The 26,939-nt window shown below is 40.2% G+C and overlaps 1 protein-coding gene across 9 annotated transcripts in view; it reads right to left on the minus strand.

Moving 5' to 3' along the window:
• Positions 1-26,939, minus strand: part of ARID1B (AT-rich interaction domain 1B) — a 489,414-nt gene that overhangs the window by 349,602 nt on the left and 112,873 nt on the right. For all 9 annotated transcript variants that reach the window (XM_058168923.1, XM_058168915.1, XM_058168857.1 and 6 more), the window contains exon 3: positions 17,023-17,160. In XM_058168923.1, coding sequence (XP_058024906.1) covers positions 17,023-17,160 — 138 coding nt within the window. The remainder of the gene's footprint in view (positions 1-17,022; positions 17,161-26,939) is intronic.

Below are 26,939 nucleotides of genomic sequence, written 5' to 3' on the forward strand. Positions count from 1 at the left end.
GTTTAATGTCTTCTCAGGAATTTATTTATAAATAAATAGGCATGGAGAAATGTAAGACAGGCTTCCAACAAACGTCTTTCTAGTTAAAATATGCAGTTATTTTTACATTGAATTAATTAGAAAGCTTTTTATGTGTGCAAAACCCAATAGGATCTAAGATTATTAAATAACATGGTTATTTTTAACATTAAACTAGAATAGGTTTTCATGGTTGCCAAGGATAAAAATATGGCTGAAGCCATCAATGGATAATGTGTAATTTAACACTACAGGCATCAGTGAAGATTCTGCTGCTTTTATGCCAATTGTTTTTTCTCCATATCATTTAATCCACTATGACTGAGATTTGAACTGAGTTCAAGTCCTCATTCAGTGAGAGAGCAAACCGGGTGTCTGTGAATCTATAACTATTCATAACCGTTGTATATGAAGTTAAAACAGGGGAATAAAATAGAAAAATTGGATATAATGCAACCATAAATTTTAAAAACAATAATATAAATTGTTGTGAAGAAATTCTAATATTAGTACTGCACCTTTCTACTATTATTTATGCGATGAATTAAGATTACTGAGAGATTTCCTTACCCAAAGAAAGAATCAGAAACGACCATGAGTCAGGCAGTCAAAAAAGCAGGGGTAGTAGGATTGATTTCTGACTTCCTGCTAGATTGCCCCATTGGCGTTACAAGTTGATTGGAAATCATGATCATATGACCCTGGCTGAGCTGCAGTTGCCCTAAATTTCCAAATACAACTATTCTGAAGTTCCTTGGAATTTTAATTTCACAGGAATCATGAGTCCCAGGTTTTGGAGATTCTTTTAATTTAGCACATTGGAGGTACCTTGCTTCAAAAATTGTTGCCCTATGTTGGAAGAATTATTTGTTATGATTGTAAAAATAAAACTTTTTTATAAAAAAAAAAAATTGTTGCCCTATGATGCACCCTTTTGGCTAATTGAGCGTAACAAACAGACAGAAAAATTTTAGGGGTGTGTTTCTGCGTGTCTGTTGACTTGGAAAGGAAAACAAGTGTACATGCCAGTCAGCAGCATGATGTCTCAATAAGTGCAACTGACTAGCTACTCTTAGATAGACTTGTCTTTCTACTCTAGCACAAAAACCCTGTGACGTTGTTATTATGCCAAGGACAAGACAGAAAGAAAAGCACAAAGTGAAGAAGGATGTATGGAATAGAAAAGTGATACTGTACTTAATATAGTTGTCCCTCTTGTAAAATATATGAAAAGAACAAGAAAGAATTAGAGAAGTAAAAAACATAAAAACTCTAAAAAAATGAGAAAAGAAAACATCAAAATAATATTTTGTAAACTTTCTGTATACAGATTCTAAGAAGACAAAATCAACATGAAAAATTTAATAACACAGCAGTTGTTTTGCAAGATAATTGCTTTTTTCATTCATCTGCTAAAAATTTTTGAAGAGACATTAGAAATAATACTGCAGTTCTTTTATATTAAGTATATTTGAAGAGTTTTGTGTTAATACAATGGATCTATTATTAAAGAACAAAAGGAACTTTATGGAGGACAATCCATGAATATTGCTGAACAAGGCTGATGTATTATATTGAAGAATTTACTAAAAACCTTCCAGGTCTTGAGATAGGATGGTTGTGAACCTTTTTAGTTACATTTGGATTATAGCTGGGTATATTGTTCTTCTAATCAATCATGGTTTCTTTATACACCAGTATATTGTTTTTCTTCAGGAGCTGGGGCAAAGATGGGAGCTCAGTCTGTGATGTAGCACTGGGATTGTTGGCTGGAAAGTTACCAGGTTCAAGACCCGAGTGCCACACGACAGGGTGAGCTCCCATTCTCACCCCAGCTCCTGTAGAAAAACAATGTATAAACAATGTTGACTAGAAGAACAATATACTCAGATAGCATGCAAATGCAAGTAGATAAATACACTACTTCAGTGGGAAGGTAACAGCATTCTGTGACACCATGCTGGCACGTGACCATGGAAATGTCTTTGGAGAATGCTCGCTCAGTGGCCTTGAAACAGATATGAGTACCACCCCCTCTAGTCGGCAACGACTAATGGAGTAAAATCCGCAGGGACTCCTCAGATATTGGAAGACTGTTATCAGGTCAACCCTAGTGCTACTTTTCATTAAACTAGACATACCCAATTCCTACAACCATTTTTCATGTTTTAGCTTCCAGTCCCCTAATTATTTTTGTTGCTCTTTTCTGCACACTTTCTAAAGTCGCAACATTTTTTAATATCATGATGACCAAAACTGGATGCAAGAATGAAAAAAATTATAATAAACTACTGATTCAGAAAAAAAAATAGATGTGCAAATTAAGGATGAGTCTCTTCTTCCTGTTTCTCTTTAAATAGGCAAAAATATTTTAATTTTTAATTCCCCATTTTAGCTCATTTTTCAGCAAAATATTTCAGGCATAAGATGGATCTGACACATACTTCTATTTACAACTGAGTAATAATTCAGGTATATTTCTTTATCTAATGAAACAAATGTATGCATCCAATTATTTCTGCTCAAGTTAACTTGAAATGTCACTTATCCTCATTACCTACTGGAAACCAAAGTGTTTCATAAAAATGAATTTTGTGTCTGTGTTTCTTCCAAGCAAAGTAGCTTTTAATACCTGATTTTAACTATTTTGTTAAATAAAAAATGTGACAAGATATGTATCACTAATAATTCCTTCTGTTGAAAATACTTTTGCCAGATTTCATATAGACATAAAGAGTTTATAGAAAAGAAAGTTTTTTCTCAATGAATTATGCTTTTACTTCTATGGATGCAAGGGCAGTGACTGCCAGGTATTGAGGTAGAAGCTGAAGATAATTTTGCTGTTCTCCCCCCCCCCAATGGAATATGTCAGTTGTTTCTAGGTCACATCAGTGAATAACACAATTTAGGATCACCCACTTCCCCAAATAATCTGACCTCTTTTTAAATTCTGTGAAATATTTCAGGCATAAGATGGATCTGACACATACTTCTATTTACAACTGAGTAATAATTCAGGTATATTTCTTTATCTAATGAAACAAATGTATGCATCCAATTATTTCTGCTCAAGTTAACTTGAAATGTCACTTATCCTCATTACCTACTGGAAACCAAAGTGTTTCATAAGCCAAAAAGGTGCCCACCAAAATTTTGTAACAGTTCTTGCTTTTTGAATATGAATATTAATCAGATTTATTATCATTTTGGTAATAGTTGTTATATCTTATTAAACCTATCTACAATGTAGTTTTAAATACCTGTTTTCTGTGGAGAATATGATTAACCTTGGCAAGATTAGAACAGCCAGGAAAAAACCATTCATTCTGTATGTTTACTGTATGTTCTTTACATACAGTAAAGAACTGTATGTCTTGTCTTAATTTCTTTTAGAGGGTCAACCTATGTTATTAAACTGGAAATCAAACAAGCATTTAAATAAACACCTAGATTTTGTTGTATTATATTTTCTACTCTTTTCATTGATTATGATAATGAAGTTCTTTGTACACCATTTAAAATTCAACCAACTTAAAGATTCAGTAAATAAATAGAAATAAAGAAAACTAATTGTGTCTTGTTACTAAATACTTTTAGTTTAGAGCTATAATTTCCACATAGGCTTCATTGACAATATTCTTATCTGACAAATATTCTTTAGAACAAAATGATCTCATTGCAATACTTTATTAAACTAATTAACAGGAATGCTAAGCTATTAATGCTACTGAACTATAAATGGCATTGTCTATGCTCTTGCAGCAAAAATCTTACAGAGAAAACATAATTCTATCACTTCAGAGATTTAACACATATTTTGTGAAGTCAATATTCTCAAGCAGTTATAGAATAAAGAGCTATTTTAATTAAACTTCTCTGGTTTAAATAATGGGAAATAGATAGATGACTTAAAAATAATTAAACAATAATAAGAAATATTTCTGCATGAAACATAAACCATAGATTTTTTATTCTTGCATCTTAACAAGTGTTTATCTTTTAAAAATGAAAAAGCACTTGAAGGTATCTTCCTTTTTTTAAAAAAATCTACAGCTTTCAAACTATGCTTGTGCAATGCCTTTGAAACTACACTACTTTTTATTTATTCTTTTACTGCTTTTAAAATAATGATAAACAGGAAAAAAACCAACCCAAAAGTAAAAATACATGCATTGTCAAATAAAATAAAAAAACAGAAAGTGTTTAAAAATGAAGTGAAAAATAAAACAAAAAAAAAGGTATATCATTTTAGCTATAAATATTTCTAATTCATAAAATCATTTCCATAACAGTATTGATCTACTGAACTGAGAGGGAATATTTAACTGAGAATCCAGTAAATACCTTCAAATAAATTATTGAAATCAGCAGCGCTATCAAGTCCAAAACTTTTCCAAATATTTACTAAGAATCAGTTAAAGATTACTTTGTTGCAAAGTAACAAAAGAATTCATACTGCCATCATGAAGTTGGTACTTAAAAGTGCCCAGTTCTAACAATATAGAACTATTCATGAAAATAATATGAAAGACTGAACATAACTCAATGTATATTATCAGTTCAAATTACACAAATAACCAAAATAGAATTTGGAAGTGCTTCACTCTGTTCCTTGGTCTGTTTGTTCCATTATACAAATACACATCTTCCTGATAGGACCCATCTTTGTCAAATAATTTAAAATAGAGGATAGCAAATCAAACGTCAACCCCCAACCTACGCTACAATTTCTGATGTCAGAAATACTTCTCTTTGCTAGTTCTATAGAGTTGACTCTTTATTCTCCTTTTACTATGACTGTACTTTCAAAACTGATCGCATATCGAGAAGTACAAAAGCAATTGGGGATTTTACAAGATAAAAATTGTCTGTGGACAAATCATGTTCCAGGACTTTTTTTTTTAATCCAGACTTCTTAAAAGAAAGAGGAGAAAGAGGGAGGGTAGGAAAAGGATCAGGTTGTCCTAACATTTACCGTATTTTTCGGTGTATAAGATGCACTTTTCCAACCCCAAAAAGTGAGCGGAAATGTCTGTGTGTCTTATACAGTGAATGTTGCTGACGCCCCCCACCCACCCTTCGGCTTCTGCCTCCCAGCAATTTACCTCCTTGCAGCAAACAGCCTGGTCAGCTTCAGCACAGCCTGATTTAGCATAACCAGCTAATTGGAGGTTGGATCGGCCTTCCAGAATCCTGCCTATAAGCTGTTCCAGCCACCACCTGTCACCACCGTTGCCTCCCATCACTGCTGCCACCTATCGCTGCCTTCACGTGCCCCATTTTTTGCCTCCGTGCACCCCATTTTTGGCCTCCACGTGTCCCATTTTTTGCCTGTTCTAGGTGGCGGGGATAGGTGGTAGCGGTGGCTCGAACAGGCCAAAACAGAACTCGCGGAGGCCAAAAATGGGGCACATGGAGGCAAAAAATGGGATGTGCTGCAGTGGCGATAGGCAGCAGCAGCAATGGGCTGCGACACTGGCAATGGGTGGTGGTGATCCCTGCAGCCTGGAACAGCTGATAGGCAGTATTATGGGAGGCCGATCCAACTGCCAATCAGCTGCTTCTGCTAAATCAGACTGTACTGAAGCTGACCACGCTGTTTGCTGTTAGGTGGTAAATTGCTGGAAGGCAGAGGCAGATATTTTTTCTTTGTTTTCCTCCCCTAAAGCTAGGTGTGTCTTATACTTCAGAGCGTCTTATAGTCTGAAAAATATAGTACGTCCATATATAGTATTATATTTTCTGTTGCTAGTGAAAATGTTTCAAATATTCAGCAATGCCGACTTTCACTTTTTTAATGTTAAGATGGTATAAGATCAATTGAAAGAAGGATTTTTATAAATTTAAGCAAACCAGCTTTCATACAGTTAACAAATTCTATTGAAATTTGTCATGTATTCGTTGAAAAGGTGATTTTCCAAAAGGCAACTGAACTTTCTTGGATGACAAGTGAAACGTTTTCAAGGAAAAAACCCAAGACAGTCCAATTGCCTTATGGAAAAGTACCTTTGGGACAACCATGACCTGGATGATTGAGAATCTCACAGACATTTACCCACTGGATACAAATTTGTATTCAGTGACATTCTTCCCTAAAAAGAGCATTTGACCCCAATCTGATGTCTTGAAATCTATACTTTGTAAACAAAGCCTGAGACTGAATCCAACTCAACTGAAGAATATCAATGTTTTGCACAAGATGTAATGGAAACTTGCTAATTTTCACCAATTCCTCATTCATCGTTCAGCCACCTGAAAATATTGCTTAGAGAGCTTGAGAAAGCATGGGAAGTACTTTTGACAAAGGGATAAAAAAATGAATAACTACAGAAAATTGCCACTGCGTCATCTGCCTTTCTGTGGAAGATTCTGTTACTTCCTAGTTCTCTTCATAAATACATGTACTGATCCAAATAAAGTAAAGAGATCCCTTATGTTTTATCATGTTACAGATATGCAATATACTAGATAGAAGTATTTATTCTGTATGGGATTTGAACTATTTAACAAGAAAACTTTAGTGACAATGGATATATGCATTTCATGAACGATTCCAAGTCCTAAAAACAAGTACATTATAGCAGAGCATCCAATATAAACTACATTTTCTTATAGTTTATAGCTGAACACTTGTAAAGAAACAGAAAGAGATGGTGCAATCAGTTAGCAGTTTTACAAATGGCTTTAAATTGCATACAGTGCCCAATACACTCTGCACATTGTGACCTAATTTAAGATTTGGGAGCTGACTGACAATTTTGTTGCTGTTTCCCCAAAAAAAAACTATTAATGTTCTGGAATACAATAAACTTGTGGATACTAGATCATGAACATTTAATCAATTCCCTACAAATAACTGAACTTAGTATGACCCTCAAACCATTATTTCTTCAAATATAATCTTGCTATTCTAGATTTGACCTGAAAACATTTGTCAAGTTTTATGCTTTTCATTATGAACTCACAGTTCAGCATGTGCATTCTCTTTAGGTAAGCAAAAATATATTTATGAACAGTGGCGAACCATATATAGAACTGCCGAAAGAAGGCTGCTAAAAATATTGTCATTTTGCATGAAATCTCAATATAACATACTTCAGTTCAAACTGGTATTTTATTCTTTTCAGAATAAAGAAAAACTATTTTAAAAAGATATATTTATTGTTTTAAAATTACTTGGAGGAACACATGATCAAGTTTGAAAGCTTTCACTTTCACATAATAAAAATAAAATAGTGTTGCTTTGTACTGTATGCTAGGGAGGAAAATCCTGTGTTCCAAAGTGTGAACTCCAAAGTCACACTTCCTTCTGGCTCTAATTATACCTCATTATACATTAAGATCCACTTCTAAATTAGGATCCACTTCTAAAAAGTCATCTGGAGTGCATAGAGGTGTAAAAGTAGTACCAATCTGCAACTCTTAAAGCAATTGTGTATTTTCCTGGGATTGCACAGCTACACTGCAGTCTGGGAAGATAAACAGCTGCTTTAAAGAATTGCAAGAGATGCAACATTCTTATTCAGGAGTGCTTCTGATGCACCAAACAGCCCTACTATATAGCTCTATAAATTTAATGAACATTACTACAGGTAGTCCTCGACTTACAACCACAGTTGAGCCCAAAATTTCTGTTAAAAAATGAGACATTTGTTAAGTGAGTTTTGCCCCATTTTATGATCTTTTGTGCCATAATTATTAAATGAATCGCTGCAGTTGATAAGTTAATAACATGGTTGTTAAGTGAATGTGGTTTCCCCATTGACTTTGCTTGTCAGAAGGTCACAAAAGGTGATCACATGACCTGGGGAAATAACAGTCATAAGTATGAATGAGTTGTCAAGCACCTCACTTCTGATCACATGATCATGGGGATGCTGCAAAGGTCATAACTGTGAAAAACAGTCATAAATCACAGTTTTCAGTGCCATTATAACTTTGAACATTTACTAAATGAACTTTTGTAAGTTAATAATAATAATAATAATAATAATAATAATAATAATAATAATAATAATAATAATAATAATAATAATAATAATAATAATAATAATATTTTAATTTATAGACCGCCCTTCTCCCAAAGGACTCAGGGCGGTGAACAGCCAGTTAAAATACAGAAAACAAACCCATACAATATTAAGAACTACCCATAAAAAACTTATTCAATTGGCCAAGCTAAAATACAATTACTCCCTATAAAATCACTAAAATTTAAAAACCCCAATAAATCAATTTAAAAGTTTAAAAAAAAAAATCAAGCCAGTCCAGCAAGATGAAACAAATAGGTTTTAAGTTCGCGGCGAAAGGTCCTAAGGTTGGGCAGTTGTCAGAGTCCAGGGGGAAGCTCGTTCCACAGGGTAGGAGCCCCCACAGAGAAGGCCCTCCCCCTGGGGGCCGCCAGTCAACATTGTTTGGCTGACGGCACCCTAAGGAGTCCCTCTCTGTGAGAACGCACCGGTCGCTGGGAGATTTATTTATTTATTTATTTATTTATTTGATTTTTATACCGCCCTTCTCCCGAAGGACTCAGGGCGGTGTACAGGCAAAAATAAAACAGATAGTACAATATACAATTTAAAATGCAATTAAAAAACTTATTTTAAAATTGGCCTGAAAAGTATACAATGAACTAAAAACCCCATTTAAAATTAGTTAATAAAATTTAAAATTTAATAAAATTCAATTTAAGCCAGCCCCGCGCGAATAAAAAGATGTGTCTTCAGTTCGCGACGGAATGTCCGAAGGTCAGGTATTTGGCTTAAAACCAGGGGAAGTTCGTTCCAGAGTGTGGGAGCCCCCACAGAGAAGGACCTTCCCCTGGGGGCCGCCAGCCGACATTGCTTGGCGGACGGCACCCTGAGAAGTCCCTCTCTGTGAGAGCGTACGGGTCGGTGGGAGGCATGTGGTAACAGCAGGCGGTCCCGTAAGTACCCAGGCCCTAAGCCATGGAGCGCTTTAAAGGTAGTAACCAAAACCTTAAAGTGCACTCGAAAGGCCACAGGTAGCCAGTGCAGTCTGCGCAGGAGCGGTGTTATATGGGAGCTACGGAGCTCCTCTATCACCCGCGCAGCTGCATTCTGGACTAACTGAAGCCTCCGAGTGCACTTCAAGGGGAGCCCCATGTAGAGAGCATTACAATAATCCAAGCGAGAGGTAACGAGCGCATGAGTGACCGTGCACAAGGCATCCCGATCAAGGAAGGGGCGCAACTGCCGAACCAGGCGAACCTGGTGGAAGGCCCCCCTGGAGACGGCCGTCAAATGATCTTCAAACGACAGCCGTTCATCCAGGAGGACACCTAAGTTGCGCACCCTATCCTTTGGGGCCAATAACTCACCTCCAACAGTCAGCCACAACTGCAGCTGACTGAATCGGGGTGCCGGCATCCACAGCCACTCCGTCTTGGAGGGATTAAGCTTGAGCCTGTTTCTCCCCATCCAGACCCGTACGGCTTCCACGCATCGGGACAGCACTTCAACAGCTTCATTGGGGTGGCCTGGGGTGGAAAAGTACAGCTGGGTGTCATCAGCGTACAGCTGGTATCTCACCCCAAAGCCACTGATGATCTCACCCAACGGCTTCATATAGATGTTGAACAGAAGGGGCGAGAGAATCGACCCCTGCGGCACCCCACAAGTGAGGTCCCTCGCGGTCGACCTCTGCCCCCCTGTCAACACCGTCTGCGGCCGGTCAGAGAGATAGGAGGAGAACCACCGATACACGGTGCCTCCCACTCCCAATCCCCCCAACCGGCGCAGCAAGATACCATGGTCGATGGTATCAAAAGCCGCTGAGAGGTCTAATAGGACCAGGGCAGAGGAATAACCCCTGTCCCTGGCCCTCCAGAGATCATCCACCAATGCGACCAAATCTGTCTCCGTGCTGTACCCGGGTCGGAAGCCGGACTGGAATGGGTCTAGATAGACGGCTTCATCCAGGTATTGGAGTAGCTGTCGCGCCACAGCACTCTCTACAACCTTCGCCGCGAAGCGAAGGTTGGAGACCGGACGATAATTACCTAACACAGCCGGGTCCAGGGAGGGCTTCTTGAGGAGGGGTCTCACCACCGCCTCTTTCAAGGCGGCAGGGAAAACCCCTTCCAACAAAGAAGTGTTGATAATCCCCTGGAGCCAGCCTCGTGTCACCTCCTGAGTGGCCAGTACCAACCAGGAAGGACACGGGTCTAGTAAACATGTAGTGGCGTGAAGCCTCCCCAACAACCTGTCCACGTCCTCGGGAGCCACAGGGTCAAACTCATCCCAAATGGACTCAACAAGACTGTCTCCTCTCCCTCGCCTGGATCATCCCAATTTTGGTCCAGACCATCCCGGAGCTGAGCGATTTTATCGTATAGATAACCACTAAACTCCTCGGCACGTCCCTGCAACGGGTCATCCCGCACCTCCTGATGAAGGAGGGAGCGGGTCACCCGAAACAGGGCGGCCGGGCGGTTATCTGCCGACGCAATGAGGGTGGAGGCATATGAGCGCGCCTCCCTCATTGCCACTAGGTAGGTCCTAGAATAGGACCTAACTAGTGTCCGATCAGCTTCGGAACGACTGGACCTCCAGGTGCTCTCTAGACGTCTTCTCCGGCGTTTCATCTCCCTCAGCCCCTCGGAGAACCAAGGGGCCAGACGAGATCTGCGCCGGGTCAGAGGTCACAAAGGCACAACACGGTCCAAGGCCCCAGCCGCGGCCCGCTCCCAGGCCGCGACTAGTTCCTCAGTCGTGCCGTGGGCCAGATCCTCAGGGAATGGCCCAAGCTCCGTCAGGAACCTCTCAGGGTCCATCAGGTGCCTGGGACGGAACCACCGTATAGGTTCCGTCTCCCTGCGATGGTGGATGGCGGTTCGGAAGTCTAGTCGAAGGAGAAAATGATCGGACTATGACATCGGTTCTGTTACTAAATCATCTAGTTCCAGATCATTTAACCACTGTCCAGAGATATAAATCAGGTCCAGTGTGCCTCCCCCCATGTGCGTGGGGCCATCATTTACCCGAATCAGGTCCAAGGCCGTCATGGAAGCCTGGAACTCCCGAGCTGCAGTCGATAACAAGCCAGCCGATGGTAAGTTGAAATCCCCCATGACTATAAGTCTGGGAGTCTCAACCGCCACAGAGGCAAGTACCTCCAACAGCTCGGGCAGGGCTGTGGTCACGCAGCAAGGAGCCAGGTACGCGATCAACAAGCCCAACTGATTCCTATGGCCCTACCTCACATAGAGGGATTCACAACCGGCAATCTGAGGAACAGTGGCCTCCCTCGGCTCTAGATCTTCCTTAATGACAACCACCACCCCCCCACCCCTACCTTGGGCCCTCGGCTGATGAAATGCTCGGAAACCTGGAGGGCACAGCTCAACGAGGGGAACTCCCCCTCTGGACCCAACCAGGTCTCCGTAATGCCCATAAGGTCCGCGAACTCCCCCTGAATAAGATCGCAAATCAGGGGGGCTTTATTAGCCATGGACCGGGCATTACATAACATCAACCGAAGATCCAGGCTCTGAGGATCATGGCCGCCTGAGGAACGGGTAGGGACTGAGGGGCCGGAGCACGTGATCACCTTCAAACATCGAGCACGTGCTCCCAACACTCGATACGCCCCCCCCCTCCGCCATATCTGCCTCTCCCACTTACCGTACCGATTGAACAGCCCTCTAGTCCTGGAACAGAACCCTCCCCCCCTGCCTTCAGACCAGATGTAATAATGTCGCGAACAAGCACAGGGGCTGGATCCCTCCCCGACGGGTTCTCTCCCCTACCCGTCAAATCCCTCCCCCCCTCCCAACCCTTAAAATCCCCTCTAAAACTCCCCTTAAAAAATCTGCTAAAACAACTAATTAAAAAACCCCTAAGCCTCCTATTTTTCGCATGCCACCTCTCGGGGCTCCAAAGCCCGTCCTCAAGGTGGGCCCTCGATAATCTGGAGGGCCAAACCCGCGAGAGAGGGGCATCTCGCAGGGCAAGTAGGTCAGCCGCAGTAAATGTTCGCATCACAGAGAAGGTCCGGCAAAAGCCCCATCCTGGGCTGGTCAAGATGGTAGCAGATGACAAAGCAGATGGTAAAATGACCATGACCAGTCTATCCTGATGGGAAACAGTTAGTGGTAATCCTTGTGCGGTAGATGACCAAACCGCTAACTCAGTCAATTCACCACCCCATACAAGCAACCAGGGGTGGACTATGGAAGAAGGGGGGAGGAACGATGATAAAGATGTTATTTAAAGATGTTAAATAATGGAGGGGTATCCGCTGGGCCCGTGGGCCTTCCTCAAGGCACCACCAGATATCCATGCCACTAGGGCAAGGCCACAACCACATTGGGCCTACCGGGCCATCCGCCGCCTCAAAGCACCGGGGCAGGCCGCCGCCGCCTACCGCCTCCGCCCGGCCATCACCACCGGAAAAGCCCCATCGCCGCCGCAATGCCAACGCAATCCCCACCATCCAGGAAGGGACACCAGTCGCCAAGTCCCGCCAGCAGTCCCGGGGTTCCACCGGCGCCAACACCCAACGGAGAAAACCAGGCCGCCGCCGCCGCCACCGAGAGTTCAAAGAGGCCGACGGAGCCCGGGCGGCCCTCCAGATCTCCATTGGGGCGCAGCCCCTCCGGGGCTCCTCCCATCGCCCCCGGAGACGCCCAGCTCCAAATCACCCATCTTCTAAATGCCTGAGTCTTCAAGGCAGGAGTCCAGGGGGTCTGCGATATCAACGCCCCCCCCCCGCCGCCGCCACCGCAAAAACGCCGAAAAGGCTGGCAGCAGCTCGGCAGGCCTCGGCAGGCCGCCAGGATCACCATCAAAGCGCCGCAACTCCGGGGCTCCTCCCATCGCCCCTCGGAGTCGCACAGCGCCAAGTCACCCTTTTTTCGGGTGACTGGGTCTTCATCCATCAGGGCGGGGGCCTAAGATGTTATTAAGGCCCCCCCGAGACCCGGACAGAGCCCGAAAAGGCCCGTCACCGCTCCCCCGATCAGCAGGGCGACGCCATCTTGGACATGCTCAGAAGACTTGAAGCCAGCAGAAGACGGTCCCGTAAATATCCCGGTCCTAAGCCATGGAGTGCTTTAAAGGTCGTCACCAATACCTTGAAGTGCACCCGGAAGACCACAGGTAGCCTGTTACGTGGGAGCTACGTGCTGCTCCCTCAATAACCCGCGCAGCCGCATTCTGGACTAACTGGAGTCTCCGAGTGCTCTTCAAGGGGAGCCCCATGTAGAGAGCATTGCAATAGTCCAGGCGAGAAGTAACGAGAGCATGAGTGACCGTGCATAGGGCATCCCGGTCCAGGAAGGGACGCAACTGGCGAATCAGGCGAACCTGATAAAAAGCTCTCCTGGAGACAGTTGTCAAATGATCTTCAAAAGACAACCGCCCATCCAGGAGCACACCCAAGTTGCGCACCTTCTCCATCGGGGCCAATGACTCACCCCCAACAGACAGCCACAACTGCAGCTGACTGTACCGGGGTGCCGGCATCCACAGCCACTCCGTCTTGGAGGGATTAAGCTTGAGCCTGTTTCTCCCCATCCAGACCCGTACGGCTTCCAGACACCGGGACAGTACTTCAATAGCTTCATTGGGGTGGCCTGGGGTGGAAAAGTACAGCTGAGTGTCATCAGCGTACAGCTGGTATCTCACCTCAAAACCACTGATGATCTCACCCAGCGGCTTCATGTAGATGTTGAACAGGAGGGGTGAGAGAATCGACCCCTGCGGCACCCCACACAGGAGGCACTTCAGAGTCGATCTCTGCTAACCGGCGCAGCAGGATACCATGGTCGATGGTATCAAAAGCCGCTGAGAGGTCTAATAGGACCAGGGCAGAGGAGTAACCCTTATCCCTGGCCCTCCAGAGATCATCCACCAACGCTGTCTCAGTACTGTATCCAGGTCGAAAGCCGGACTGGAACGGGTCTAGATAGACAGTTTCATCCAGGTACTGGGGTAGCTGACATGCCACTGCACTCTCTACAACCTTCGCCGTAAAGCGAAGATTGGAGACTGGACGGTAATTACCTAAAACAGCTGGGTCCAGGGAAGGCTTCTTGAGGAGAGGTCTCACCACCGCCTCTTGTTGAGGACTAGCTCTATTTTATAACAGACACCTTCATTTTATTCATTCACTCCTTTATTCATTCCATTTGTATGGCTGCCCATCTTACCGAGTAATTCTGAGAAGTGAACAATTTAAAAAAAATTAAAACAATTACAATAATATAAACTTTTAAATATCTAGGAGCTAATAGTAAATTATATATCATAATCCCTAAATTAATTAAGAACCTGAACATTTTCTTTTATGTATTTGGGTACTGCACTACAATTTCGTGAAAATATGGATATCTCACATAGCCTTCTCAATATAATCTCGTACTCTTCCACTAATTTTCAGTGCAGTGGGCAATCTCCCTTTCATATATATTACAAAACTTGTAAAGAACATGTATATAATTCTTACCTTCTGTAAGATGAACAACTAGCATGTAATAACACTGTTCACTATAATGGAACAGAAAGTTTTGATTCTTTCTGGTAATAGGAATTGTGGACAAATTCTACTACAGCAGAAATATGCTGTCAGTTGGAGTAGATCGTTTGACAGTTTACTCAAAATATATTTATGAATGAGTAATAAATATATAAAGAAATATACAAAAAAACATTGGTGGAGCCCACATATATGTTTAGGTTTTTTAAAAATGTAAAAAAAAAACAACTCAGAAATCCCTGAATACTTTTCAGTGGTGGGATTCAAATACAACCGGTTCTCTGCCCTAATAACCAGCTGGGTAGGAATGGCTGGGTGTTCATGTGACTGAGTGGGCATGGCCAACTCGATGTAATTTACATCGAGGGGTGCTTCGCCTCACCCGCCTTCTCATGACCGTGGGGATGCTGCCACAGTCGTGAAAAACGACATTAGTCATTTTTTTCAGTGCCATTGTAACTTTTAAAGGTCACTAAATGAACTGTGGTAAGTCAAGGATTATCTGTCCAAAAATAAAAAAGGCTTCTTTGCTTGCAAAAAGCTGCCCTAAATACCAGTTACTATATTAGAAATGGGGGAATACACTGAAGATCAATTAGTTACAACCGACATGGAAACCTAAATCTTTCTGTCTGAATACCTTCCTTTTCCTCAGCAATACCTGCAGCCCAGAGTTACAAATCAGGCAGGCTGCCAGAGAACATTGAGGAATTAAATTAGTTAAAATACAAGGATAACTATCAGCAGCCAAATTATTCTTGTTCATAAAGTGAAACCCTTTAGCAGAGAGGTCATTTAAGCTCTCCAGAAAATGGGTGGGCATATTTGGGCTACAAAATGCCGAGCTAAAGAGACAAATTAACATCTTGAGTGAGGGCTAATCCCATTCTGCCTTTGTTCAGACCTTGCTGCTGGAAATTTTTGCCTATGAATATAGCTATCTATCTCTTTATCTCTTAAGTGCTGACATCTTATTGAGCTATTAAGGAAGGTGGGAGCTGCTTTCTCCCTCTAAGAAAACATGTTTCTCCATTTCTCATTCAGGGAAATATATTCTTCCTTTTTAATATTTCTAAAAATATTTCATTCTTCTAGGAGAGAGATGGGTGCTATCTTTCTACAACTGATGCCATGTTACTATGCCATATTAACATGAAACAAAACTAAAACAAATTGAAAGGAGGAGACACTTATTATCAGTGAGCAATCATGTACCTTGCCCACTCAAAGCAATGCAAGAGACTCCTGTCCCAAAGGTGCTTTTTCAAGAGGCAACTTTCTGGAAACCAAGAAAGTACAGTTGCCTCTTGAAAAAAGCACCTTTGGGACAACCATGATTGAAGAATCCCCATAGACAAGAGACTATGAACTGTGCCAGTGAACTGACAAATGAGAAGCAATCATTAGATCCATTTGCACCACTTAAAGATACCAGCTTGTCTCACTTACCTCACAAGATATCCTTAGGTCATCATCCAGATTTAAGGAAAGATCATATGCCCCCCACTCCCCGGAAAGACAGTAAAAAAAGCAGACAGAATGCCAGGCTTTTATTTTATTATTTTATTCTGTATTTATTTTGTTGTTCTGTTTTTATCTGGCTGTAAACCGCCCTGAGTCCTTCGGGAGAAGGGCGGTATAAAAATTTGATTAAATAAATAAAATAAAATAATAAATAAATAAATAATAATAATAATAATAAATAAATAAATAAGCTTGCATCCTGCCTTTCAGCCATTTCTTCTATGATTATGCCAACCCTTCTGTAAATAGCTGTTCCAGCCATGTTGGAAGTATACTCTAAAAAGCTTAAAACAACCCTTTAACAATCTTTAAGAAAGTCAAGCCCCAGGAATAAAAGTACCACAAAAAACTCCGGGGGAGAAGGGGGGGACTATGGAGAAGCTCAGTCACAGACAGAAAGTCTGGGCGTACTGCCAAGAACTATTAGGGCTTACAATGTAACAAGCTTAACCCAGAGGCAGTTTCTGAAAACACTTAAAGCAGCAAGGCAATTAAGATAATGATAAGGTTAGAACACAGGCATACCAGAATGTTTCCTTGCAGGATTAGCCCTGTAAAGTGGGAAAAGATTTCTTCCAACACGTGGTTCTCCGAACTGCTCAGAAAATTAACATCCAGTTTGGGAGAACCCGTGTGAACCGGTAGAGCCCACCTCTGATTTTAGTGGTGTCCAATGATCTAAATTTGATACTATGCATGCATCTAATAGAATGCACAGTATCAAATTAAGATCATTGGACACCATGTATCAAGAAGACAGACAGGCATTAGTGATAACTTTTGATAAATGTAGGGAAATCAGAAGTATCACTTTGATCCAAAAACCAGGGCAAATTATGTGATATAAATTAAAATGAAAATAGCTGCTTAGTACAATGGGAAAAGGGGGTCTTGGTTAAGACTGATTTCATCAATCCTCTTTTTATATATATGATTCATCACCATTGTTCTAGTCTTGAAGAACTACTGAACTGGGCTTACCTGCTGCGTCTGGTACCTTTGCTGGGCCTGGGAGAGGTACTGGGTCTGAGGAGGCAGATGCTGAGGTTGTGGTTGCTGGTTGTAATATGGCTGTTGGCAGTAACCAGTGACACCTTGTGGACCATACTGAGATGGTATCTGTTGGGAGGGAAAAGCCAATATAGTTAGGAATTGAGGACAAAAATCTATGTGTTCAACTCCTAAAGATCATAAATATAATACTAAATGCCATGGTAAGAAGTCTCTCCCAACGGAAAGAGTTAATTTTAAACACAAAGGAATAATGCAGTTGCTAAACTCTATTTTAGAGATATTCTGTCAAGAGAAACACAAAAAAAATTTCTACCACGCTGATTTTACTGAATAATTTCTTTTCACGTTCTCTGAAACATCCAACGAAACCATTATCAATTATGCTTGCTCACTGAACTTATGCGCAAGAACAGCAACAGGGTTTCTATAGAATATTCATAGCTTGCTAGTCAGTAGCAAGTATTTATCAGAGAAGTTACCAGAATGACTTTATTTACATCTTTCAATTTTCTACCTAAAGTTTCTGCTGCATGAATCATCCCATGTTGCAAGTTAAAACAGAAAAATATTGGAACATAGGTGTATGTGCATACTAGTTTTTTAGAAGAAAAAAAACCCAATTTCAATAAGTTTTAGAGAACTATTATGTGGGACCCCATAGTATCCTTAGATCAAAGGACACACAGGAGAGTTGAGACTTTTGAAAAATCAATTAAATAATGTACATTTACAAGTCCTTCCAGCTGCAAAGGGGAAGGATAGCACATACTTACCAATATATGTTTTGACTGGTTTTTTACCAGTTAAGAATTAAAAGGACATATATAAAAATGGAAGATGGGAATAATCACCCCCCCCAAAAAAAATATACACAGAAGCTATAAACCATAGAAAGAAATTCAGAAAGACTAAAGCAACTAAAAGCTACAAGCAACAAAAAATGAAAACTGTTAAAAAGGACCAAAGCAGAAACTAAGTAAAGAGAGATTTAGAGATAATATGGCTAATATGAACAAGTTGAAGTTTCTGGGACCAGATAATTATATCTGGATACCCTAAAGGCCCTCTCAGGGAACTGTGAACCTTCTACCTTCTTTGAAAAACCATGGCAAACACTTAGACTTGTCAGAGGATTGGAGAAAGTTAGATATTGTTCTTAACTTGAAAAGAGCGTGAAGATGATCCAGGTAACCACAGACTGCTTGATGTCAATAACAAAATTCTGAAACAGATTATTAAACTGTCAGTTTAAATGCACTAAGAAAATAATGCATCATTCTTCAGTCAGGATGGGCTTATTAATAATAAATTAAGCCAAATTAAACTGATCACTCTTTTTGATAGTTTAGTCAATCATAGGAACGTGGCAGATAACTTGATTTCTGCAAATCATGCAAAAAAAGTTTGATATTCTATTAGAAAAGATATCAAATGTTGGATGATTCGTGCTAGAATTAGATGGATTCAAAGTTCGTTGTACACCAATGACTCCAAGTCAAGTGGAAAAAAAGTGTTAAACAGTCTAACTTACAGGATTGTGCTATTCTATATATCTATAAATTACTGGTTGTAAAATATTATATGGTTGTAAAATATTATTATTATTATCTGTAGATAGCACAAAGGTGATAGTAATACTTTAGAATCATAATTCAGGAAGATATTGACACTGGGTAGGAAGCAGCAGGCAGATGAATTTTAGAAGGGAGAAAAGTAGAGTCCTTTCTTGGAAAAGAAAAAGGCAAATGGGACATGACAAAAAGAAGATGGAACAAACACAAGGAGCAGCAGTACAAGTAAAAAAGATGTTGAAGTCTTCGTGGACTGAAAACTGAACATGAGAACTGAACACTGTTGAAGCTGCAAAAAAAGGCAATTTGACCAAAATCTAGCACCAAGTAAAGTGTATATATTTATCTCTATTTTTACAGTAGTGGCCAAAATTGTGGAAACCTTTTGGGAAAAGTGTCTTTTCTAAAACTAGCTAATAACCCCACTTTTTTTTGGAGTAGTACCATAAAAATTATATATCAATGGAAAGATAATTTAATCAAGAATGTAATGCAATAACTTCGTGAAGGATTTGCTATTAGAATAGCAGTTACAATATAAAGAAGAAAAGTGAAACACGTAGAAAAAAATTAGATATACAAAAATTATAACCATAGAAAAAAACAAGATATACAAAAATTATCACACCAATTAATACTTAGTTTTTTATTATTTATTTATTTATTAATTAAACTTTTATACCGCCCTTCTCCCGAAGGACTCAGGGCGGTGTACAGCCAAGATAAAAAGCAATAAATATACAAAGTTAAAAATCAATTTAAAAAACTTATTCAATGGTGGCCGAATTAAAACCTCCAAACTGACAAACCTAAAATACCCCATATAAAATTACAGAAGACTTAAAAATTTAAAATTAAAATTTAGAAATTTAAAAAGTCTAAAAAATCAGTCCAGTCCCGCTTGAATAAATAAGTGAGTTTTTAATTCCCGACGAAAGGTCCGAAGGTCAGATATTTGGCGCAAACCGGGGGGAAGGTCGTTCCAGAGAGTAGGTGCTCCAACAGAGAAGGCCCTTCCCCTGGGGGCCGCCAGCCGGCATTGCTTGGCGGACGGCACCCTGAGGAGACCCTCTCTGTGGGAGCGTACGGGTCGATGGGAGGCATAGGGTAACAGCAGGCAGTCCCGTAAGTACCCGGGCCCTAAGCCATGGAGCGCTTTAAAGGTGGTAACCAAAACCTTGAAGCGCACCCGAAAGACCACAGGTAGCCAGTGCAGACTGCGCAGGAGTGGTGTTACCCGGGAGCAACGTGGGGCTCCCTCAATCACCCGTGCAGCTGCATTCTGGACTAGCTGAAGTCTCCGAGTGCACTTCAGGGGTAGCCCCATGTAGAGAGCATTGCAATAATCCAGGCGAGAAGTGACGAGAGCATGAGTGACCGTGCATAAGGCATCCCGGTCCAGAAAGGGGCGCAACTGGCGAACCAGGCGGACCTGGTAAAAAGCTCTCCTGGAGACGGCCGCCACATGGTCTTCAAACGACAGCCGTCCATCCAGGAGAACGCCCAAGTTGCGCCCCCTTAAAGTTGGGTAACCTTTAGCATGAATTACGGCCTTACAACATTTTCCCATGAAGTGAACCAAGTCTTTTAGTTCTGCAACTGTTATAATGTGAAACCAAGATTGAATGATTGCTTCTATTAACTGGGGTTTATTGCTGGGTCACTTCTGACTAACAAGTTTCTTTAGTTGGCTCCATAGATTTTCAATTGGATTAAGGTCTGGGCTATTCCCAGGCAATTCTAACAGTGGAATACAATTATCTTGAAATTCTCTCCCAAAAAAGTGCTATTATTAACCATCAAACCTCAAAAATATCCTTTTCCCAAAAGGTTTCTACAATTTTGGTGACTACTGTACATTGGACACAATGCTTAGACATAATGCACCAAGAATATTGCATCCAGTTCTGGGCTCTGCATTTTAAGAGTAACATAGACTAACTGGAGCATATTCAAAGGAGAGCAACCAAAATGATAAAGACCTAGAGAGGGAAAACAAACAAACTTGTGAGGAATAACTAAAGAAAAAAATATATATTTAGCTGGAAGAAGACAAGGGCAGATTGGAGAGAAACATGAAAGCTGTTTTTAAAAAATGGAATAGCTGTCATGTAGAAAATAGGATAGACTTTTCAGTTATTAAAGATAAACCCAGAAACACAGAATTTAAATTATCCAGAAGCAGTTTTAAACTGGAAATCAGAACTAATTTCCTAAAAGTAAGAGCCATTCAACAGTGCTGAATTTTCCTTGGTGGAAAAATTTAAACAATAATTAAAGTATGCTATCTATCAGAGATTTGGTAGTAGTGAATTTCTTCAATGGGCAGGATATTAAATTGGGTGATTCCTAAGTTTACACTTCATAATTTTATAATCAGATAACTACTATACAATATTATAAGTAAATTCATAATATTTAGTCAATAAAATTGACAAGTTGCCAGTCCTTCAACTGAGTAGGAGCTTCATTGTATTTGCAGATTCTGAAGGCTGTTTCCCAACCACAAAATCAACATTATTTAACGTACTGAACCCAGATTTCCTCAACACTATTGAAGCAATCACAGAGGCCTTGTTTAAAGCTGTAGTAGTGACAAAGTGAACTAACTGGCCTTTCTGTAAATACTACAGCCTAGCGAGCTTCTGTCTGGGATGTGTAATTTGCTACTGCACTGAATGCATTTAAGGAAAATATTTTCAAGCTCTTAAGATGCCCTCCAGCTCCAGACAAAACACGCTGATGGTGCTGGATTTGTCAATAGTCCAGATCAGGGGTCTCCAACCTTGGCAACTTTAAGACCTGTGGACTTCAACTCCCAGCTTTGCTGGCTGAGGAATTCTGGGAGTTGAAGTCCACAGGTCTTAAAGTTGCCAAGGTCAGAAACCCCTGGTCCAGACCATCATGATGATGGTAATCATTGAGATAAAAGAAATGGAGAAGAGAAGAAAAATGAAATCCAGTAATTTGAGAATAATTTTTCTCCATGAGGATTTCTCCTGCTGGTATATGACAGTTGAAAAGAAATTGATATAAATACCAAAGAATGCCTTGGATATACATGGTAAATTGGAAATGGTTCTTTATCTTATGGAAGTTCAGGAATAGAATACGATGAACTTCATGTAGGTGTGGTACCGAAAGCACAAAGATCAAATAATGATCTATAATAACATACAAAATCTTGAAATAAGCACTTCTCCACCTCTTTTACATTGAAAGTGGTCTAAGTTTTTTTGTAAAATGGAGTAGGTTTTGTGAATAGTAATATGCAAAATTGTATCAGGGCTAACTTGTCCAAATTCAAATTTGTTCTCTTTTACTTTCAATATTAAACAGCAAATTACTTCAACAAATTCATGTATGTTGCCTGAATCATCTCTCCAATTCTTTAGTTAGGTAGATTTTGGCAGTGGATATGTGAATATTCATATTCCCTATTCCCTTACCTTGACATTAAAACAATTTTCAAGGGTTGAATCCAAAAATTAACTCTGTGAACAAAACTTCCTTCCACTCATAGTATTAAACCCTTAAATCCTATTGCAACTATTAAATGCTTGATTAAATTGTAAGTATATCAAAGAGAATTTGCCTCACTTTTCCAGTATTAAATACAGGTATGTTTATTTGATTTGTAAACTGCTTTTATTTTTGATCAATTCAAGGCAATAAGGATACCGATGCTCCCTCCTCCTCCTAGTTTCTTCACGACAAACTGGTTCTGTAGTATGCCTAGGCATACCTAGGCATACCACCTTTCCACACTTCCACAAGATTTAGAAATTGGATGATTACATTTTAAAGCATTACTTAGCAACTTGCAGAAAAATACAGACAAATAATTTTGAAAAAGCAAGATGATCACACATTTATTTTCTTTCACTGCAGGGAGCTTGGATTGAGATCAGCAGATACCAATGTAGCAGATTCTAACCTACTAGCCAGGTTGCTCAAGACCTTGCTCAACCCGCTGATTTGTGTCCAGAATGCTGGTACAAGAAGTCCTTGCTTAACAATGGCAATTGGGATTGATAACTCTGTTGCTAAGCAATGCAGTCATCAAGCATGATGTCACATGATTACACCAATTTACAATGGCCGTCTAGTTAAGCAAATCCTGCAAAGTCATTTGTTCCAATTTCACATGATCACCATTTATAACCTTCTGCCAGCTTTCCTATGTTCCCTATTTGCTTGCCAAAAGCTGGCAATGAAAGTCAAAAACAGAGGTCATGTGATGATAGGACACTGCAATTGCAATTGCTAAACACCAGAATTGCAATCGCTTGACTGCAGGGACACTGCAACAGCCGTAACTACAAGAGCCAGTAGTAAGTACCCTTGCTCAGTACTGAAACTACTAACTTCTAAAGCACACCCTGTTGGAATAGGGGAAAGGCCTATTTAGTGTAGCATCCTGACTTTGCAGCCTGCAAGTCCTTTTTACTGAAATCCTAGTGGAAAGCAATAACTTTCTGGGTAGGCTGGCAGGAAAGACTGCAAATGGAGATCACATGATTGCAGGTTGCTTGGCAACACAGTGCAGAAGGAGGAACTTATAAGAACAATTTATAACATATGCCAGCTTCTCCGTTGAGGTTGCTTGTGGAAAGTTGCCGGGGAAGGTTGCAAGTGATGACCATACTAACCATGGCTCACTCTAATATTACAATCATGATCACATGGCTTGGGGAATGCTATGACAACCAAATTTTGCAGACCAGTTGCAAATCCCCATTGTAATTTTGAATGATTGATGAAACAAGGATTATAACTCGAGGACTATCTGTATTAACACTATTGTATCATGCCCATTATTATACAAATGAAACAATAATAATATCTTTCATAAATAATCTTTCTCGGTGCCTATTAATTAGTAAAGCTATTTAAGAAGTCTATCTGAACCAAATTGACTTTTTTCTGATTAATCTCCCTTCAGCAATGCACTTTAGATTTTTTGTACCTTTATATCAGTTCCACCATATTTTTCAGCGTTGCTCCAATCTGTTTTCAACTTCCTTCTTTACCAGGAACATGCTAATAGATTATGTGCTTCTGACCAACATAGCTTTGACTAGGGGAAAATTCAGCTTTTCTAACAACTCATTATAATCCACATTACAATGTGGATGAATGAAATACAAATTTTATACAGCAACAAGTATTATAATAAGTGTTGCCTGCTTCTTATTCTTATTGTTGCTGTTATTCTTATTAACAGCCATTTAATAGCCTGTGCCATCACTGAGGTACGCACATGGTTCTTCCTTATATAACTAATGCTTCAGCAAATTAAATTACCTCCCCATCCCATTAATCTGACTTGTTTTTTCTTCCAAGATTGCATTATTTGGCAGTACAGAAATGTATGACTCCTGAAGTATACAGCACTAAAATAAATGAAGTCTAAACCAGGATTCAGCAACCTGCATGTGGCTCTTTCATCCCTCTGCTGAGACTCCCTGTTGGGTCCACAATTGCTAGGGCTTTCAGTTAGGACTGGTAGAGTAAAAATAACGCCATGCTAGGAGCAGACTTTATGATGGGGGAACTGCACTTCCGGTTGGCAAAGGAAAAAGGATGCCGCGCTAGGAAGAGACACTATGGTGGGGAGAACTGGACTTCCAGTCAGCAGAGGAAAAAGGACACTGCGCTAGGAGGAGACTCTATGGTGGGGAAACTGGACTTCAGGTTGGCAGAGGAAAAAGGACGCCACACTAGGAGGAGACATTATGGTGGGGGGAACCGGACTTCCGGTTGGCTCCAGAATTGAACAGGAGGCTTCCAGTTAGGGCCTTTGTGGCTCTTTGAATGCTTTTAAGGTTGCCGACCCCTGGTCTAAACACTCCCTCACTGAAAATCCTCCCTCCTATACTGTTATGTGTCCTCACCCATCAAGTAGGAATGATTATACTGGTAATGGATGAGATTAACATGAGACTGATAGCACAAACAGCTGTTCCCATCCAAACAAAAAAGTATTTGGATTTCTGTATTTAATCTCTTGTATCAACTTATACTCTTATCCCACCCGTCACAAAAAGGAAGGCAAAAATAAAAGACATTTTATTTTTGAAATTAATAATAAAGAAGGGATGCAAATAAATAAATATATTTATTTATTAGAGATACAAAGTAATGCGGTGGCCTAAAGGTGAAGACACTTCATATTTATTTTTTCATTTCCACAATGTGACAAAAACTAGTGATTTGCCGTTCAGTGTTTAAACGTTGCCATTTGAGTAATCGTTTGTGACTTCATTTTTATGGGAATTCTTGCCCTGTTCCACAGTACAGCAAAACTCTTAACCTATTATTTTTGTTCTGAAGAATTTGCTATACTATCCCCCCAAACCAGGGGATACTGTAGTGCAATGCAGGATTAACAGCTGGTAGGAAACAATTATGCAGCATAGCACAGCACTGAGATAGCATACAGTAACAATGCTGAAAGACCATTGAGACCAAAAGTTTTTTTAAAAAAAAAAAACAAGCAGGAAAGGTAGGAATAAACAGAAAAGGCAAAATCATAGGAGGCATAGGCAAATCTCTATCAAAGACTACTCCTCAAAAAATATTTATATTTGCTAATTATTTTATCCACTGTGTTCTATGATTTTTGATTTTAATGTTTTTAATGCTTTAATGAAGGGATGCAGTGGCTCAGTGGCCAAGATGCTGAGCTTGTCAATCGAAAGGTCGGCAGTTCAGCAGTTCGAATCCCTAGTGCCACATAATGGGGTGCGCTCCCGTTACTTGTCCCAGCTTCTGCCAACTTAGCAGTTCGAAAGCATGTAAAAAATGCAAGTAGAAAAATAGGGACCACCTTTGGTGGGAAGGTAACAGCGTTCCGTGCACCTTTGGTGTTTAATCATGCTGCCACATGACCACGGACACGTCTTCGGACAGTGCTGGCTCTTCAAGCTTTGAAACAGAGATGAGCACTGCCCCCTAGAGTCGGGAATGACTAGCACATATGTATGAGGGGAACCTTTACCTAATGCTGTAATGTTTTTATGCTGTAAGCCACCAGTCATTGGATATGAGATGGGCAGCAAATAAATTTCATAAATAAATAAATAAATAAATAAATAAATAAATAAATAAATAAATAAATAAATAAATAAATAAATAAATAAATAAAATAAGTAAGTGAGTAAATAAATAAAATAGGTAAATAAGTAAGATGACAGACAATAATGGCCTAAGGCACCTAGATGACAGAGTAGTTGGGAATATAATCATTCTTATCAACCATCTGGTAGAAAGATCTTTGTTTTATCTAGAATAGGAAATAAACAAGTTTGGATCCTTGCAAAAGAAATAATTCAAAAAGAATGCAGTAGTCCCTTCGTGTTAACTATGTGGAAAGACCGTTCTAAGGGACTGGCCTGTTTTTAATACGGAATTTGGTCCTTAGACATGTTCCATACCACATAATAACATTCACCTGCATCTTGCAAGCCAATCATCACACTTCATTGTAATATTTTTAAAATTATATTTTATTAAGAGTTTTTGAGAAAGGGGGAGGGGGAACCAAACAAATAAGGCAAAAAGAGAGAAAAAAACCACAATGAATACCTATCATAGAGTTAAGTAAAAAAAAAAATCACTATTTGTATCCTTGTAAAACATCCTTTTTTGTAAAACAGAGGGACGCGGTGGCTCAGGGGCTAAGACAGAGGAGCTTGTCAATCGAAAGGTCGGCATTTCGGCAGTTCGAATCCCTAGTCCTGCCGTGTAACTGGGTGATCTCCCGTTACTAGTCCCAGCTTCTGCCAACCTAGCAGTTTCGAAAGCACGTAAAAATGCAAGTAGAAAAAATAGGGACCACCTTTGGTGGGAAGGTAACAGCGTTCTGTGCGCCTTTGGCGTTGAGTCATGCCGGCCACATGACCACGGAGATGTCTTTGGACAGCGCTGGCTCTTCGGCTTTGAAACAGAGATGAGCACCACCCCCTAGAGTCGGCAACGACTAACACGTATGTGCGAGGGGAACCTTTACCTTTACCTTTAAAACATCTTCATTTTAAAAACCATAAATTACTGTTAAAATCTAAGCAACATATAAATATCTATCATAAAATGCCATCACATGTTACAAGAAATCTACATTTATCTCTGGCAAAAGACCATACGTAGAATTATACTCCAAAAATGTTTTTGAAACTGAGTTAAATTCTGTGTCAAAACTCATACTAGGAACTATGAAATTACTTTGGACATCAAGGCATACTCCTACAACTTAATTTGCCATTGTTCTACAGGACCATTCCTTGCAACATTAATCTGTTATTTCATAAT

This window comes from Ahaetulla prasina, chromosome 1 (genome assembly GCF_028640845.1).
Source record: "Ahaetulla prasina isolate Xishuangbanna chromosome 1, ASM2864084v1, whole genome shotgun sequence".
Taxonomy (NCBI): Eukaryota; Metazoa; Chordata; class Lepidosauria; order Squamata; family Colubridae; genus Ahaetulla; species Ahaetulla prasina.